This window comes from Myodes glareolus, chromosome 6 (assembly GCF_982192425.1).
Source record: "Myodes glareolus chromosome 6, mMyoGla1.1, whole genome shotgun sequence".
Taxonomy (NCBI): Eukaryota; Metazoa; Chordata; class Mammalia; order Rodentia; family Cricetidae; genus Myodes; species Myodes glareolus.
The window spans coordinates 114,283,741-114,303,758 of record NC_142031.1 but is presented as its reverse complement, the minus strand read 5'-3'; the positions used below and the strand labels follow the sequence as shown (position 1 = coordinate 114,303,758).

The 20,018-nt window shown below is 38.7% G+C and overlaps 1 protein-coding gene across 9 annotated transcripts in view; it reads left to right on the top strand.

The window, feature by feature from the left end:
- Kmt2c (lysine methyltransferase 2C) overlaps positions 1-20,018 on the top strand; it is a 213,338-nt gene that overhangs the window by 44,971 nt on the left and 148,349 nt on the right. For all 9 annotated transcript variants that reach the window (XM_085691120.2, XM_085691118.2, XM_085691116.2 and 6 more), the window contains exon 2: positions 5,150-5,238. In XM_085691120.2, coding sequence (XP_085547246.2) covers positions 5,150-5,238 — 89 coding nt within the window. The remainder of the gene's footprint in view (positions 1-5,149; positions 5,239-20,018) is intronic.

Below are 20,018 nucleotides of genomic sequence, written 5' to 3'. Positions count from 1 at the left end.
AATTTAGAGCTAGAGAAATGGCTCATAGTTAAGGGTACTTGTTCTTGCAGAAGATCTGTGTTTGATTCCCAGAATCACATCAGACAACTCAGAACCACCTGTAACTCTAGTTACTCTCTGGTCTCTGTGGGACCAACACATGTGGTATACATAGAAACAAGCAGGCACATATACATACACATTAATTTAATTTTGTTTTGTTTTTAAAGATTTATTATATATGCAGTGTTCTGCATACATGTATAGATGCCTGCAGGCCAGAAGAGGGCACCAGACCTCTGGCTATGAGCCACTATGTGGTTGCTGGGAATTGAACTCAGGACCTTTGGAAGAGCAGGCAATGCTCTTAACTGCTGAGCCATCTCTCCAGCTCTCTAACTATTCTTACAGGAAAGGCAGGATATAGGCTTAGTTCTTTTTCTTTCTTTGATTTCACTTAATTTTAATATAACAGTGTGTTCATTAGCATTTCCCAGCAGTGATAGTTTTTTTATTCTTATTTTTAGTCTCTGTGCAGGAAAATATTGGAAGCACAAAAAAAAATGCTATGATTCCTTTTAAGGTATCACTGGCTAGTGAAAGTTCAGTGCAGTGTGAAGGTGCCTGTACATGTAGGGAGCTTGTAGCAGAACCACTAGGCTAAGACAGGTCAAAAAAGCATTATGGGTTTGCTCTGTACCTGTTTGATTGTTGAGAGGTTACTAGAGGAGGTAGAGGTTACTTTGCAGGCAGAGGGAGGAGCTTGTGTAAAAGCTGCACCAAGTGAGTGAGTTTGTAATAGAAGGAATACAATTTGCCAAGAGTTTAGCAAGCCTGGTAAGAGTCAAGAGATGAGACTGCAGAGGTCTCTGGTTTCTGATGCACCACAAATAATGGATCATTGTTGGGACTTCTCTCAGATATCCTTCTGTTTCCCAAAGTCAGGGTGATCCTGAGGCCAGGCATGCCATCTGGGGGCAGGTTTCTTTAGAGCTCTATGCTGCCGCACACCTTCCTGCCTTTGATATTGGTCTCCCCTAGGCTCTTCAGGCTCTCTGGGTTTTACCTTTGTGCTTGTAGCCTGCAGGCACTACCTACCTTCCTATCAGCTTCTTCATCCCTCAGCAGGACAAGCAGTGCAGGCTGCAACCACTGCAGCTCCTAGCAGGAGGTGGGGGGAAATCTGGGTTGTCAAGCCTGAACTGGCCCCATTCAAGTGGTGACATCTGGGTCTGCATGCTCCAGCAGCTCAGAGATGGAGTAGATGTGTGGGACCAACTCAGAGTGCTGAATCTGGGCCCAGATGACAGCAAAGTTCGTCAGCGAAGGATTTCTGGAGCCAGCTCTGGGCTCAACTTTTTTGTTTATTCATGATAAAGTCTCATCTTCCTACCCTGGGTCAAAGGTTACATGCATTCTGATGACCTTTTTTTAAAATTATTTATTTATTTTATGTGCATTGCCTGCATGTGTTTCTTTGTGAGGGTGTAACTAGAGTTACAGACAGTTGTGAACTGCCATGTGGATATTAGGAATTGAATCTGGGTCCTTGGAAGAGCAGTCAGTGCTCTTAAACATTGAGCTATCTCTCCAGCTCCTCTATGACTTCTAATAATGACAAATATCATTAAAGAAAAATCATAACAATTTCTGTTCTTAATTTCTTTTTTTTTTAAAAATATTTACTTATTTATTATGTATGCAGTATTCTGTCTGTGTGTCTGCCTGCATGCCAGAAGAGGGCACCAGACCCCATTACAGATGGTTGTGAGCCACCATGTGATTGCTGGGAATTGAACTCAGGACCTTTGGAAGAGCAGGCAATGCTCTTAACCTCTGAGCCATCTCTCCAGCCCCTCTGTTCTTAATTTCTATAATATATTTTTAGTGTACTGACACAAGCCTTCAATGCTAGAGACACAAAGCCCGGGTATAGTAGTTTACTTTTGCTGTGAAGAGACACCATGACCAAGACAACTCTTATAAAAGAAAACATCTATTTGGGAACTTGCTTACAGTTTCAGAGGCTTAGTCCGTTATTATCATGGCAGGGAGCATGGTGGCATGCATGGCGCTGGAGAAGTAGCTGCGAGCTACATCCTCATCTGCAGGCAGAGAGACTGGGCCTGGCATGGGCTTTTGAAACCTCAAAACCCCACTCCCTGGTGACACACCTCTTCCAACAAGGCCATACCTCCTAGTCCTTTCAAAGAGTTCCACTCTCTGGTGACTAATCATTCAAATTATGAACCAAATGGGGGCCATTAGCCCAGACTGGTCTCAAACTTGTGCTCCTCCTGCCTGTGCCTCCTTCAGCAAATCCTACCGGTGCCACAACTGTCATTCTTATTTAAAGCACCGCATTTGCCATTACAGATTCCATTTCAGAAGGAAAAGTACCTCTTTACTTATTTTGAAAATTGTAGAAGCTATATAATTTTAAAAACATATTTTCATGTGTTCCATCTAAAATGGGTGTTTGTATGTTTCATAAGTCATTTTGGAGGGAAAGGATCTTTCAGAGATGAATGGGGTGAAAGATGGAGTGCTAGACATCATTTGTGTTAAAAGGCCTTAAGTGTTAAACCTCGGAGTTCAGTATTTCTTTGCTGTGCTATAGATAATTTTAGGGATTTTTTTCTCATTTTATTTACTCATTTAGAGTATTTGTGTTGGCACATGGGTACCATTGTGCATGTGTGCAGGGCAGGTGGTTTTTTTCTACCATGTGGGCAACTGAACTTAGGTTATCTTGTTTGGCAGTGATGACTGTTAGCCTCTGAGCCATTTGCCTGACTTTTTGTGAATTTTTTTGGCCATCGAAAAATGCAGAATTGGTAAGATAGCTTGGAAGAGAGGCAGATATAGGTACTCCATGCAAGAGATGCCAAGTAGGGAAATGTTTCAGGTGATTGTACTAGGAATAGAATGGAAGCATTTCTGTGTGAGATAACTGCATGCAAAGAACTGGCAAAATGTATTTTATTACCATAACGAGTTCAATAGGACCAATCAAATGTCATTTAAAGTTTTTAGCTCCAAATGCCAGGATATCATTTCTTTAACCGAATCTTAAGATTCATGGAGCTGGCCTTTAGTCCCAGCACTTGGGAGGCAGAGGCAGGCGCATCTCTATGAGTTTGAGGCCAGACTGGTCTACAGAGCTAGTTCCAGGACAGCTAGAGAAACCCTGTCTTGAAAAACCACCAAAATCAATCAATCAATCAATCAATCATGGAATGTCTAGTCCCACTTGGCATTTAAAAAAAAAGCAATAGGATTATATATTTCTTGATATTAAGAAAGTTTGTGTGTGTGTGTGTGTGTGTATGTGTGTGTATGGGTCTGTGTGTATATACCATGGGTAGCCAGCCACAGAAACCAGAAGAGAGCATCTAGTGTGGAGCTAGAGTTAACAGGCAGTTTTGAGATGCCTGATATGGGTGCTGGGAACTGAACTCAGGTCCTAGAAGAGCATGAAACACTCTTATCTGCTGAGCTACCTTGCCAGTTCACATGTCTAAATATTTTATAGTCTCTATCATAAAAATAGAGGAGGAAAGTAGAACTCATATATTCATTAGTATTTTCTGTAGATAGAGAAAGAAATAGAACCCTATTTTCTAAACTGGTAACATTTTGAGCCAGCTGATTTCTTGGCAGGGGTCCTTTTCTGCATTATAGGGTGTTTTACTGTACCACCCAGACTCTACTGGCTAGGAGGGGGAAGTTTCTCCACACCATATTGAAGCAATATTTCAGATATTTCCTGGGGGACAGCCACTTCCACTATTGAGACCCACCATTGAACAAGGGCCACTAAATATGCCTCAAGAGAGTGCTCTTCATATAACCATACACACACACACACACACACACACACACACACACATACATACACACATACATACATCAATGAACTGTCAGCTTTTGGTTGCGAATTATAAACAATAAAACTGTGTTGTCTGTTGCAGTTAATGAACAAGATGTCCATTGAGCAGCTCTTTCAGAGTTCACTTTAATTATTTTTCTGTTGGTTATTGAACCCAGGCAGGGCCTTGTACATGTTAGCTTAGTTCTCTACCACTGAATTGTATAGCCTGTTTTAATCTTCTGTCCTGGAGCATTATACTGATAATTGAGATTGGGTAACATTCCTAACCCTAGCTGACTTGTAGCTTGTATAGGTAGTGCAGGCCGACCTCAAACTCTGTTAGTTAGTTAGAGATCCAACTGAGGGCTGGGGTTAAAGGTATGAACTAGCAGGCCTGGTCACTTACATAAACTGTTGTTGTTTGTTTAGTTTTGTTTTTCCCTTTTAAATTTACTTAACCTTTTATTATAGTTGACTTAGTTCTGTGTTTCTATGTGCATGTATACCTGTATGAATCATGGAGCACTTAATGGAGGTCAAAACAATTTGCAGGGGTTTGTTTACTCCTTTCACCATGTAGGTGCCACAATTTAGGCTATCAAGGTTGGAGACAAGCACCTTTACTCACCGAATCATCTTCTGGCCCAATTACTTGAGCTTTTAGTAAAATTTAAATTTCACTAAGTGTAGAATATAACTTTTTTTTTTTAAAGCCTGGACTTTGTAAAGAGCTTGTTAGGAATTTAAAAACCGCTAATGGATACAGAAAAGGTCTTGGAAAGGTAGTTCAAAGAGCGCAAAATCCGGAATCAGTACTTCTAAGCTTAAGATATTTATTGACTTGGTTCTGTCCTCACATTTAGGCTTTAAGGAAAAAAATACTTTATTACTTGATGCACTGTCATGCTGGAGAAAGCTTAAATTTTATTTGTTATAATTTTCAAGTGTGCTTTATATTTAAGTGCTTAAGTGTGAGCCTTAAAAGGCAGAAGTAGGTGGATCTTTGTGAGTTCGCGCCCAGCCAGGTCTACAAGAGCTAGTTCCAGAACAGGCACCAAAGCTACACAGAGAAGCCCTGTCTCAAAAATCAAACAAAACAAAACAAACAAACAAACAAACAAAAAAGTTAACATTGATTGGGTGTGGTGGTGCCTACTATACATTTTAGTAATTAGGAAGATGAGAGAGGACAATCAGGTGTCAAAAGACAACTAAACAAAAATTTTAGTATTTAATTTTATGAGTTGTTGTTGTTGTTATTATTATTATTATTATTATTTTCTTTTTTTGATGTAGGCCTCGAAGTAGAGGAAAATCTACAGTGGAAGATGAGGACAGCATGGATGGACTGGAGACAACAGAAGCAGAAAATATTGTGGAAACAGGTACTGGATCTTAATGAGAGTTTTGACGAAAGTACACAATAATTTGTACTTGTTTATACACTGCCCATACCATTTGTATACAAATATTGTGTGTTAACATTTACCTGTACACAAAACTCTTAAGTCTTCCATCTGTTTTGATGTCTACTGATAGAGTGAAAAAACAGGTCTCTTTCTTAGTTTTCCCTTTGAATCCTTATTTAGTTTGAATGATTTTGTGTATATGAATGTCTTTTATGAAAGCAAAACTCCAACTTTCTGAAAGAAACTCCTATGCCTTTAGTGTGACAGGTCATAGTAGATTTCTGACTTATGAACCATCAAGTATTTATTCAAAGCTTATTTTGTTAGTATGAATATGGAGGAAGAATGTTTCATTAGCAAGTGGTAGTATAAAGTCCTGGGTTAAACCATTAGTTTTTGCTGTACTCGACTTTACATACTTGCAAGAGTGGACAAGTAAGATACCAAAAATAATATCCAAAATCTTAAGTTAGTAATTTAATAAGTTATGGAATTCATGGTATGAGTAGAAGATGTCTGCATGAGATATTCTCTCTGGCAGTGTTTTATACACTTGGATAGCATCCGGGCAGTGTTTGCTCTCCTTGTTGTTCATCATGATGGGTATCACCCTGATGTTTATAGAATCTCATAAAGTTACTTAGAAAAAAAAATTAAAGTGCTTCATTTTTTCCTAAAAATAATAGTTGTCTGTCTGTCCGTCCGTCCGTCCGTCCGTCCATCCATCCATCCATCCATCCATCCATCCATCCATCCATCCATCCATCCATCTATCTATCTATCTATCTATCTATCTATCTATCTATCTATCTATCTATGCACTGTGTGCATACAGGGTACCCAAGTAAGTTGGAAGCTGGATTCCCTGGAACTGGAATGAAAGGCAGTTGTGAGCTGTCTCTCATGAGCACTCGCTTTACCTTTTAGGATATGTTCTAGAAAAACTTTATTTTCTTTGAGACAGGGTTTCTCTGTGTAGTCTTGGCTTTCCTTGAACTAGCTTTGTAGCTGGCCTCAAACTCAGAGATCTGCCTGCCTCTGCCTCCTGAGTCAACGTTGAGATTAAAAGCTGTGTGTCACCACTACTCAGCCCTTATGATTATTTCTTTTGATGTAAGTGTAGAGTTCTTGGAAAGCCTTTGTATACTATGTACTATGTAGTACCTTTTCCTTTCTGCTTTTTTTTTTTTTTGAGACAGGGTTTCTCTGTAACTTTGGAACCTATCCTGGAACTTGCTCTTGTAGACCAGTCTGGTCTCGAACTCAGAGAGATCCACCTGCTTCTTCTGCCTCCTGAGTGCTGGGATTAAAAGCCTGCGCCTTTGTTGTGTTTCATTAGTTAGAGTGACAAAGTGAAGATTGGGGATTCAGAATCTTTTCCTTTCTCTTCCTTCTTTTCCTCCCTCTCTCCCTCCCTTCCTTTCTTTTTATTTTCGAGATAGGATTTCTCTGTGTACTTTTGGCTATCCTGGATCTTGTTCTGTAGACCAGGCTGGCCTTGAACTCAGAGACCCACCTGCCTCTGCCTCTGTAGTGCTGTGATTAAAGGCATGCGCCACCATGCCCAACTTGTTAAAAAATTTTTTAAATGACATTTTCAACATGATTATTTTATAAATTACATTAAAACAGTGTCATCCATTAATCTTCTTAATGTGCCCATCAGTATTCTTTTTGGGTATTATCTTACTGAATGAAGATTTTGCACCATTTCTATGTTATTCTGTTTTTTTTCCTTGTAATTTTTGATGATCTGTTTAATACCTTGACTTTTTGACTTCCTGATTTTTTTTCCCTGAAGTTTTCCCTCTTTGTCATTGTGCCAGTTTTTGGGACAATTGTGACTCATTTTCAACGTCTCAGGTTAGACTTTAGGTGCTACTTCTTTTTTTTTCTTTTTTCCACACTTTTTTTTTTGTATTAAAATATATACCACACAGTTTTTCACGTATTCAAACCTAAAGTCCAGTGATCCTATTAACGGGCTCCAAGTCTTTGTAGTCTTGTCTTGTCTTGTCTTTTCTTTTCTTTTTTGACATTATTTAACCATGGCTAACTTGGAGTTCACTTTCTGTACTGCTCTGGCCTCCATCTCTTTAAAGAGATCCACCTGCCTCTGCCTCCTGAGGGTTAGGATCAAAGGCGTGCACCACTACTCATGGCTATTGTCATTTTCTTGATGCACTTTAAACTCTTCCACCAAACCCATGTTTTGCATTTTTTAACTGATCACGGGTGTAGGACACAGATAGATCATTTGTTGATTGGCTTTAAAGTTGTGACCTCAGATCTCAAGTGAGATCTCCTTTTACTACACCTAGAAATTTCTTTCCCAGTAATTGAGGATGATTATTTCACTCACCACCACCTCCTTTCAAGCTTCTAGTGCTTCATTTTAGTTTTCATTCTTTTATTATTCTAGTGTGTGTGTGTGGGGGGGGGAAATTTCACACCCTTTATCAAGTGTGTTCTCCTGTTTGTTTCTCTGTCCACATACTTTGTTTCTAATCCTGTGTCTTAAGTACTTTCTCAGAATGCTGCTGAACTCATTGCTCTTTGAAAAAATATTTTTGAGGACCATCTTTAATCTTTCCTGCCCCTAGATAGAAATTCAGCAACTTTCTGGGTACTTCCAGGCTTTTTCAGCTAAGGAAAATAGTATTACGGGGAGAGGAACCCATAGGTTGTAAGCATGCATATCACAGTTGTTTCAGTTGAAAAATACTTATGTTGGTCTTTGTCTTGTTTGGTAAGACATTAACTATCAGAAGAGATAGTATATACATACTTATAAATGTGAGTTGATACCAATTGAAGCTTACCTCTAAATAGTTAGCAAGCTAGCTTACTTATTTACTTTTTTATTTGATACAGGCTTGAAACTCTGTGTAGCCTTAAACCCAGGGGTCCACCTGCCCGTTTCTTGAGTGCTGTGATTAAAGTTATGTGTTACCATGTCTGGAAGAAGTTAGTCTTTCTGCGCATCTGCATCTACTCATATACATATTATCCCTCCCTCCTTCTATTTGTCCTTCCCAAGCTCTGGTAACCATGATTCTATTGTTTGTTTGGTGTTTGTTTTTTTGAGACTTTTAACTTCTGTATTAAAATGAGATGTAATGTTTGTTTTTCTGTTTTTGACTTGTTCATAGGGTATTGTCCACTTCCACATTTCTGTAGATGGAATAATCCCCACCCCACCCCCTGACATGGTCTAGATCTGTATAGGTTAGCTTAAAATCACTATAAAGCCAAGGGTTGCCTCAAACTTGTGATCCCTTTGCCTTCCCATCTTGAGATCTGGGTACAGCCATGCATAGTATCATGCCTGACTAATTTAATTTTATTGAAAAAAGATTTTATTTTATGTGTACAGGTGTTTTGCCTGTGTACATGTTTGGGTACCAGTGCAGTACCTATGGAGTCCAGCGAGGGTATTGGATTTCCTGGAACTGGAGTTAGAGATGGTTGTGACCTGTTGTATATCTGCAAGAACAGCCTGTTCTTTTAACCTCTGAAACTTCTCTCCAGCTCCTCATTTTTATTCTTAATTGCATAATATTCCTTTAATATGTACACATTTTTCATCTGTTCATTCATTGACTCTTTGGCTGATTTGTGTTTGGCTGTTTGTGGATATTATTAACATACCAATACAGATACCTTTTCTATGTACTGATTTCATTTGAATATAGAACCAATAGTGGGATTGCTGGGTTATATGGTTGGTCTATTTATAATTAGGTTGGTTCATGTATTTATTTATTGTTTGGGATGCAGGATTTTGCTAGGCAATTCTTAAAGGAGTCAGGTGATTTTTAGTGTCTCCTCCCAAGTGTTGAAACTATAGGCATATGGCACCTCCCTTCCTTTCCTATTCTGTTTTTTTGACACAAGGTTTCTCTGTGTAGTTTTGGTTGACCTGGAACTCACAGAGATCAGAGATCTGCCCAACTCTGCCTCCTGAATGCTGGGATTAAAGGCATGCATCACCACCACCTGGCCCTTGACTTTCCCTCCCCTCTTCTCTCCCATCCCCTTCCCAGAACATTCCATGACTGAACTAGTTTCCAGAAAGATTTATTTTTATTTTATATGTGTGAGTTTTTGCCTGCATGTATGTAAGTGCACCTTGTACATGCCTGGTGCCCCCGGGCGTCAAAAGGTGTTGGATTTCCTGGAACTGGAGTAAAAGTTGGTTGTGAGCCTACCTGTGGGTGCTGGGTATTGATTCCTAGTCCCCTGAAGAGCACCAGTGTTCTTAATGGCCGAGCCATTTTTCCATCTCATAACTGAGCTAATTTTCATTCTCACCATTGGTGTATAAGATGAGGCCAATCCTTTATCTTACCAGTAGTCATTTTTGTCTTTATTATTATTTTTTAAAATAATTACTTGAAGGAGGATGAGATGACATCTTGTGATTTTGGTTTTCATTTCTGTGATATTTTCTTGGATGCTCTTTGTACCTCATACCTCACCCTCTTCTTTCTCTGCTTTTGAGTTGAGTTCCTTACATACGTTGGAAGTTTATCACTTGTTAGTGATTAATTTGTATGTTACTTCCCATTCTTCAGGTTGTTTGTTTTGTTGATTATTTCCTTTGTTGGACAGATGTTTGAAGTGTTAGTCTAATTATTCTTTATCAATAAAAATTCAGGCATCAGATATGGGGGAAGAATCTGAAGAATCAGAGAAGTAGAGAAGCCGTCATCCCCTCCAACCTTTCTCCAAAAGGGGCCGAGTTTCCTCTCCACCCTGTCTTACTACTTCCTGTTCTGTCTGTAGTCCTCCAAACCTCTGTGGTTAATTGTGGTTGGCTGGTGGCTAGCTTTGCCCTCGGACTCCAAGCAAACTTTGTCAGAACACGATTAAAATATCACACAACAGTGTTTCTTTGTTTGAAATTTTATTTGTCAATTTTTGTTTTAGTCGCCTGTGTTTTTTGCTTGAAATCTTATTTGTCAATTTTTTAGTTGCCTTTGTTTTTTTTTTTGGGGGGGGGAGGGGGGTCATGTCTAAGAATACCTTTATGCTGATGGATAGTTATTGAAATTCGTCTACACTTGTCATAACTTAAAATTTTTTGATTTTATTTGAAGGCTTTGACCCAACTGTACATATCTAGAATCAGGGAACTATTTACTTTTGTAGACTACTTTTGGTAGGATGGCCATTTTTCCTACATTAATCTTACCTGTCCATGAGCCTTGGCAGATCTTTCCATCTTCTGTGTCTTAAAGTTTTTATCATAGATGTCTTTTATTTGCTTGATTAGAGTTACCCCAAGATATTTCGTATTATTTGTGGCTGTTGTGAAGGGTGATGTTTCCCTGGTTTCTATCTCGGTCTGATTGTCATTTGAATATAGGAAGGCAACTGATCTTTTGGTGTTAGTTTTATATCCAGTTACTTTGCTGAAAGTGTTTATCAGGGGTAGAAAGTACCCTGGTTGAACTTTTAGGGACACACACACACACACACACACACACACACCACTCCCACCCCACTCACTCACACTGTTCATCTGCAAATAAAAATATTTTGACTTCTTCTCTTCTTATTTGTATCCTTTTGATCTCCTTCAGTTTTCTTACTACTCTAGCTAAGACTTCAAGTACTGTATTCAGTAGGTATGGAGAGAGTGAATAATCTTGTCTTGTGAACATGCCTTGAATTTCTCTCCATTCAGGTTGATGTTGACTGTGGACTTGCTGTAAATTGCCTGTTGAGGTATTTCCCTTGTATCCCTAATCTCTTCAGAGTTTTTGTCATGAAGGGCTGTTGGATTTTGTCAAAGGTCCTTTCTGCATCTAATGAGGTTTTTGTCCTCCCATCTGTTTATTGGTGGATTGCATATATTGATTTGCATATGTTGAATCTGTCTTGCACCTCTGGGATGAAACCTACTTCATCATGGTAGATGATCTTTTTGGTGTGTTCTTGGATTCAGTTTGCTAGTATTTCGTTGAGACTTTTGCATCTATGTTTATAAAGGAAATTGATTTAAAATTGTCTTTCTCTATTGAATTTTTATGTGGCTTAGGTTATCAGTAACTGTCCTTGTAAAACGAATTTGGCCGTGTTCTTTCTGTTTCCTTTATGTGGAATAATTTGAGGAGTGTTGGGATTGAAATACTGAAAGAAGTCTGTGCCAAAAATCATCTGGCCCTGGGTTGTTGTTTTTTTTTTTTTTTTTTTTTTTTTTTTTTTTTTTTTTTTTTTTTTTTTTTTTTTTTTTTTTTTTTTTTTTTGTTAGTAGACTTAATTACTGCTTCTACTTCACTAGGAATTTTATAGGTCTGTTTAAACTGCTTACCTGATTTTCATTCTAATTTGGTAAGTGATATATATTGAGAAAAATTATCTATTTCTTTTAGGTTTTCCAATTTAGAGTGCAGGTTTTTAAAATACGTTCTTGTGATTCTCTGTATTTCGTTGGTGTCCCTTGTTATGTCCACTCTTTCACCTCTAATGTTGTTAATATGGATGTTCTCTCTCCACCTTTTAGTTAGCTTGGCTAAGAGTTTGTTAATCTTACTGGCTTCTTCAAAGAACCAACTCTGTTTCCTTGATTCCTTATTTTTTTGTGTGTGTTGTTGTTTGTTTGTTTATTTTTAGTTTATTGATTCAGTCTTGAGTTTGATTATTTCTTACCATCTACTCCTTTCTGGTGTTACTTCTTTTTTGTTCTTGATCTTTCAAGTATGCTATTTACTAACATGAGATATCTGTCTATCCTACATTAATGTTGGCATGTAATTGTGTTCCATGAATTGGGAGATGTTGTATTTCATTTTCATTTAATTCTAGAAAGCTTTTACTTTTTAATCTGTCCTGTCTCAGTTTTCATTAAGTAATGAGTTGTTCAGTTTCCATGAGTTTGTAAGCTTTCTCTCATTGATACCCAGCTTTAATATGTGGTAGTCAGACAGGATTTCAGGTGTGTTTTCAGGTTTGTTTGTTTGTTACTTATTTTTTAAAAATCTGTTGAGAAGCCAGCCAGCGGTGGTCCACATCTTTAATCCCAGCACTTGGGAGGCAGAGGCAGGCGGATCTCTGTGAGTTCGAGACCAGCCTGGTCTACAAGAGCTAGTTCCAGGACAGGCTCCAAAGCTACAGAGAAACCCTGTCTCATGGTCAGGGGTGGGGAATCTTTGTTTTACAGATTCAACCCCATACTTTGTGTCCAAGTATGTGATCAGTTTTGGAGAAAGTTCCATGAGGTACTGAGAAGGTATATATTCTTTTGTGTTTAGATAAAAAGTTCTGCAAATACTTGTTAGGTCTATTCCGTTTCTAATGTTTATTAGCTTCAGCATTTCTTTTTTAGTTTTTGTGATCTGTCTATTGGTGAGAGTGGGATATTGAAGTCACCCATTATCACTCTGTGAGGCTCAATATGTGATTTAAGCTGCAGTGCTTACATAGATAGATACTAAGTATCAGCCTGGCAGTCATGGGGCATGCCTTTAATCCCAGCACTTGGGAGGCAGAGGCAGGCGGATCTTTGTGAGTTTGAGGTCAGCCTGGCCAAAATGAGTATTAGGAGAGCCAGAGCTGTTACACAGAGAAATCCTGCTCTGTAGGGATGAGGTGGGGATGAGAGGGGTCTACTTAGGTAGTCTATACCTTTTCATCGGAGGAATTTGTTTTTATATTCATGGTCATTATTGACAAGAAAATGCATATTACAGTAACTTTTAGTTTTTCTACTTTGAAAAATACTTTGTCACTGTCTTAGTCTTTCATTAATATTTGTGGTTTTTAGAAGATTATTTTGTGTATATGTTATGTTTGTGAATATAGGTTTATATCTATCTACTGTTGTTGCTGCTGCTGTTGTGTGCGTTTCAATTCCATTTGTTTACTTCTTTTTACTTTTCCTCTGTTTTTTCAAGACAAGGTTTCTCTGTGTAGCTCTGGTTGTTCTTTGGACTATCGTCAGATCCTTTATTTGTTTATTTATTTATTGGTGTTTTTGAGACAGGGTCTCTTTCTGTGTAGCTCTGGCTGTCCTGGAACTCGCTCTGTGGACCAGGCTGGCCTTGAACCCACAAAGATCCACCTACTTCGCCTCCTAAATGCTGGGATTAAGGGCATGTGCCACCACCTCTGGGCTTTTTTATTTTTCTGTGTCAGTTTCTCTCCTTCCATAATGTGGGTCTCAGGGCTAACCCTTGGTGGCAGGTGCCTTTTTTCACAAACCATCTCTTTGGCCCTGAAATGGTGTGCGTGTGTGTGTGTGTGTGTGTGTGTGTGTGTGTGTGTGTGCGCGTGTGCGTGTTTTCTCTGTGAGAAGGTCTTATTCCATAGCCCAGGCTGGCCTGGCACTACTCTTGTCTCAAACTCAAGGCAGTCCTTCTGCCTTAGCCTCTTTTGAATTTGTTATCCACAATGCACAACTCGATGATTCATTCTATCAATAAATTTTCTACTGCTTGGTTCTACTATAGTTTATTATTCACCCACTGGAGGACTTAGTTGATAATTTCAAAGGTTCAGCATATATAGCTATAATCGTTTTAGGGTTTTTTTTTTTTGGTGCAGTCATATCTTAAACTCATTTGGGTACATGTTAAGCAGCATAATTGTTGGATTATATGGTCAGAATTAATTTTGTAAATGCCTATACACTGTCACGTTTCTGTACCATTTTGCATACTTATTAACAATGTAATTGTTCTGTGAAGAGACTCTATGACCATGGCAACTCTTATAAACATTTGTGGTTGTAGTTTATAGTTCAGCGGTTCAGTCAACCACCGTGGGAGGCATGGCAGCATGCAAGCAGGCATGCTGGTGTTGAAGAAATAGTGAGTGTCCTGCATCTTGAAGGCATCAGGAAGTCAGCTGAGTGTCACACTAAGTAAACTTGAGAAGAAGAACTCAAAGCCTGCCTGCACACTGACACACTGCCAGCAGAAGGTGTGGTTCAGATTAAAGGCAAATCCTCTAGCTTCAAGGTCTGGATTAAGGGTCTGAGTCAACCAGCCTCCTCCAAGACCACATTTTCTTCAGCAAGGCCACACATCCTAATAGTGCCCTCCCTATGAGTTTATGGGGGGAACAAATACATTCAAATTACCACAATAATGTAAGCATAAAATATCATTCTTTGTTTATATTTATATGTGTTTTTATGCTCAAAGTATGTTTATTCTTAGCATTATATAAGTGACTCATGTTTTTATTATTTTTTATTTCTTTAAAATTTTCATTAAAATTTATTATTTTATGTATATTAGTGCTCTATCTGCATGTACTTTAATGTCAGATGAGGACATCAGATCCCGCTATAGATGGTTGTGAGCCACCATGTAGATGCTGAGACTTGAACTCAGGACCTCTGGAAGAGTAGTCAGTGCTCTTCACCACTGAGCCATCTCTCCAGCCTCCATGTTTTTATTTTTTTAAAAGAATTTTTTTTAAATTATGTATGTTGTTCCTGTCTGCATGCCTGCATGCCAGAAGAGGGCACCAAATTAATTATAGTTGGTTGTGTGGTTGTGAGCCACCATGTGGTTGCTAGAAATTAAACTCAACACCTCTGAATTATATCTCTAGCCCCCATGTTTTTTAATCTATTAGACAACCCGTCGTCTTTTTCCTCTTTTTGAGACAGCGTTTCTGGGTATTAACAGTCTTGGCTGTTCTGGAATTCACTCTGTAGACTAGACTGGCCTCGAACTCACTGACATCCGCCTGTCTCTGCTTCCTGCCTGCCTCTGCTTTCCATGTGATGGGATTAAAGGTATAAGCCACCACTATCTGACTGACAATCTCTCTTCTAATTTGTACATTTTCACCATTCATGATCAAAATGATTCTTTTTGCCAGATAGTGGTGGTACATTCATTTAATCCCAGCACTCAAGAGGCAGAGGCAGGCAGAGCTCTGTGAGTTTGAGGCCAGCCTGGTAAATAGAGTAAATTCCAGGAAAGCTAGGGCCGTTACACAGAGAAATCTTGTCTCAAAAACCAAACCAAAACAAAGTGATTCTATTTTGATTTTATTTTATTTTTAATCATATGTTTGTGTCTCTGTGTAGGTATGTACTTGTCACAACAGAGGCATCAGATCCCTCCTTGGAGCTGGAGTTAGGTTGTTGGTTGTGAGCCACCCAATGTTGGTGCTGCTAAACTCAGTCCTATGCAAGAATTCAGATTCTCTTATTTTTTATTTTATTTTAATTCTCATATTTATAACAGTGATTCCTTAGTAAGGTGTCCCAATAATGTTAACAAAATTTATGTGCCATGGTTAGAATATGCCCGCAGTGAAGAAGCATACAAACACAACCCAGCCTGTGAAGCTTAATTTTGAGACTTGATTCTTTTATGTTTATTTGTGAGGCATGTTTTTTTTTATAAGGGTGTTTGTGTGTGTTCATGCACCCGTGTGAGCACACAGTAGCGCTTGTGGAGACCTAAGGTCAACACCAAATGTCTTCTTCAATTGTCCGCCACCTTACTTTTAAAGGAATTTCTCAAAAACATACCTATTTATTTATTTTCAGCAAAGCTGAAGGCAGTCGTTTGGCTGTGTTGATAGCATCTCTAGGGATCCACATGTAGCTGAGTGTACAGATGGTGTGCTTCTCTGTACCTGGCTTTTTCTGTCAGTGCCGGGCATCTGAACTCTTGCTAACTGAGCCATATCCTATGCGACTTTTTTAAAAAGGGGGAAGAATTTCAGAGAACTGTTAGTGAATTTTTTGTTTATCCTTACAGCTTTAGTTGGGATTCTAATTATTAGCTGCACTAGTATTTCTTGTTTAACCTCCATCATATTATGTACGCCCCTGTCTCTGCCTCCAGAGTACTGACATTAAAGGCATACCCCACTATGCCCATCATGCTTCTTCCTTCCTTCCTCCCTTCCCTCCCTCCCTCCCTTCTCCTCTTCTCTCCTTCCCTTCCTTCCTCCCTCCCTCGCTTCCTACCTCCCTCCCATTTATTTTTAAAGATTTATTTATTTATTAGGTATATAGTGTTCTGTCTGCATGTATGCCTACATACTAGAAAAAGGCATTAGATCTCATTATTGTGTTGAGAGCTGCCACGTGGTTGCTGGGAATTGAACTTAGGACCTCTGCAAGAGCACCCAGTGCTGTTAACTTCTGAGCCAGTTTATTTTATTTTTAATTATGTTTTTATGCCATCTGTGTTTGAGTATGTGGACATGAGTGCATTTGCCAGCAGATGTCAGAGGCATTGGATTCCCAGATTTTACAGGTGATTCTAAGTCACCTGACGAGGTTCTTTAGAACAGAATTCAGGTCTTCTGCAAGAGTGGTATACACTTTGAACCTCTGAGCAATCTCTCCAGTCATGCTCTCTTTCCCCTTCTTTTTTAAAGACAGGGTCTCAAGTAGTTCAGGATCGGTTTAAACTCATGCTTTCTCCCAAGTGTTGGGATTAAAGGCTTTACTGGTTTAGTATGGTGGTAAGGATTAAATACAAAGCTTTATGTATGCTAGGCAAATGCTGTACTAATTAACCAAACTACATTCCCCGCTTAAGTGTGCATACTTCTATTGTGTCAGTTGCTACCATTTCCTGTTTCTGGGGGAAATCTAGGAAGATTAGGTATTTGTATTAACTCCATTTAAATACAGCACATTGTATATACTAGTTGCCCAGAATTTTGTTATAAATTGTTGGTCCAAAAAAATGCAATATTAACTTCCCAGCATAAAGGCAGGGGATAATGAATGTATGTTCTTTTTATTTTGTCTTTACATCCTAAACTATTTTAAAAAAATAATTTGTGGTCATATATCAAGAGCCATGGGCGCAATTTAATGGTTGAGTGTCTGTTAGTGTACATGAGGAAGATAGCCTGTCGGTGAGATGGGCAAGACAATACATAGATCCTTTTGTGTGAATGTGTGTAACCAGAACGACAACTGTATACTCATACTTAATTACAGCTTCGTGCTTACTTACACTTGGACTAAGTGCTCTCTGAATGACCATTTTATACTAGGAGGAATTATATACTTTAATTTGGAATTTTGAAATAAACCAAAGTTCAGTAACTTGGCTTGGTCATATTGGGAGCCCATGTCTGAGTTAAAGATGTCTATCATGAATGATTAAATTTAAAGTCACTATTGATTTAACTTCCTCTTAAAACAAACTCTTCAGGGTTAAGTAAGAGCTGTAAATGTGTTAAAGAATTAAAAGAAGGAATGTATAATTACATAAAGTTAGAGAGATCAGATATAATTTTTTATAGCCCCCAAATGCAGGTAATATAACCAGTGATGTTCAACGAAGCGCAGATACTTAAGTTCTTACCTAAGTTTCTTTACTAGGGATTAGGTTCTTCCATAGTCTACTTACATGGCACATTGTGCCACCTAGTGGCTAGAGAATTAACCACGTGGTGATGGAAAAAGCATTTCCCTGCTCTCTTCCCTTCCTTCTCTTCACCTTTTTGGTACAGATCATTTTGTGACCAAGTGAACTGACTGTGTTTATTTAGGTAAGGTTTAAAGTTGGGAGGTGTCCAGTTTAATTCCTGTTGATGTGAGAAAATACCCCGACAAAGAGCAACTTAGGGAAGAAGAGGTCTTATTTGACTTGCCAAGTTAAAATCTGTTGTTTTGCTAGAATTCAAGCAGCTGGTCACTTCAGATCCATAGCCAAGAGCAAAGAGAGAATACGTCCATGATTGTTTGTTTTCAGCTTTCTTCTTCATTTGGAAAAACATTTTTATTAATAATTTGGAAAATTTATATGTACATAAATAATACATTTATTCATTTATTTTTACATGTGCATGGGTGTTTTGTCCACATGTATGTCTGTGTACCACATACATGCCTAGTGCCCACAGAAGTCAGAAGAGAATGTTGGATCCCTGGAATTGGAGTTCCAGGTGGTTGTGAGTTGCCATGTTTTGCTACAGTAAACCCCCTTAACCGCTGAACCATCTCTCTAGAACCCTAGTTATCTCTCTTTTCTCTGGGGAATGTTACTACTTACAATGAACAAGTCTTCCTGTGTCAATTAACAATTAAGACAACCCCCCCCCCCCACCTACATGACCACAGGCTAATTTGGTGTAGATAATTTCTCATTTAAGACTGTTTCCAGATGATGAGTGTATCAAATTGATAAATAAAACTATCAGAGGAGGTGACTGTACCCATGGCAACAACTGTGTTTAGGAGGTGATGGTATACACAGGAGGCTGGTGGCCTGTGTCTTACTCTATTGATCCCTACGTTGGTGTGTTTTGCTTTTACTGGATATCTCTGGCTGTGTTGGAACGTCTGATTTAGACCAAGCTAGCCTTGAACTTGAAATCCATCTGCCTTTGCCTTCTGAGTGCTTCAAGTAGAGGTGTGTACTACCACTTACCCCTCTTTTTTATTTTTGAGACAGGTTCTCACTATGTAGTTCTGGCTCTCCTGGAACCACACTGGCTTTTGAGGCAGGGTCAGTTTGAAACAGGAGAACACCAATTGACTATGAGCTCCAGGGCCTATTTCTGTTTCCAAATGATGGAATTATAGACCCTCAGCCTTTTATGTAGATTCTGATTTCAGATCTTAATTCTTACATAGCAGGACTTTACTGACTGAGCCATTTCCATCTCCCCCTTCTTTCCCCAGTTTCAGATATGAAAATTGTCAGTCTGTCTTACAAATTGGGCTGCATGTAACTTGAACAAATACAACCCTATAAAAAGCAAAAAGTGGGCAGTTAAATGAGCCTGTACTATTTTATTGGGTGAGTGGCTACTTTGTCCTTTATATACCACACCAGCTGGTGTTTAAGTTTGCATATGTTTGGGTATTCTACAGATAAACAAATGCTGGCTAGAATATGTCATCAGTTATCACTGGGCTTCACAGTCTTCCATCCAGACCCTACTCTGCATGAGATCATAGGTTGAATCTTTAGTTGATACCATCTACAACAGCATGTTTTATTTTTCCTGCAAAATTTTGACAAGTTTTGAAGATTAGGGTTAGGAAAATAGGGAGGGTCATAGGGTATAATTTTCCTGCTTTGAGTGGGACAAATAGTAAAATGTAACTTCGTCTGCCATATGAAGAGTATAAGATAAGTTAGTAAATTTAGGGGTACCCATTATTACGTTTTGTGGTCAGAACTTTTACTTTCTAGGAAGCAGTTTCAATATTCCTTTTTACTGATTAAGACTATAAAGTTAAACCAAAAAAGTCTAGACCAGAAATAAAACAACACTTTTACCAGTCCTTCTGTTTCTGTAGGAAGTCCAGTTTAGGATCCTGTATAGAGCCATTGGACTGAGAAAGAGAACACTCAGAGCTAGTCTTGATATTGCTGTCCCTTTTGATTAGAATTGGTCCTGATTCCATTTCTTAAAGATTAGTAAATCCACCCACTGGGATAGATGCACATCACGTTTACAGCTTCTGAAACACAATTCCAGTGTCTCCTTTATGTGCACACCTTTTCTCTAAGCCTTACCCTTTGTCACTTACTCTGAAGAACAGTAAACTAAGTGCACCTAGCAAATTTTTGGTGCCCGACTGAGTAGAAATGAAGTCTTCCCATAAAGTCATTTTATAGATGTCATTGTCTAGTACTTTACATATTATACACAGACAGAGAGTTGCTAGCAGAATGAGATTCCTTTCTCTCTTTTATTGGGAAAGCTGAAGAGAGCAGGCATCATAAAGAAGTAACATCTGACTTCTCAGTATCTCCCTAAAGCTGTAGGCCCAGTAGTTACTGTTTGCTTTCTAAGTTACT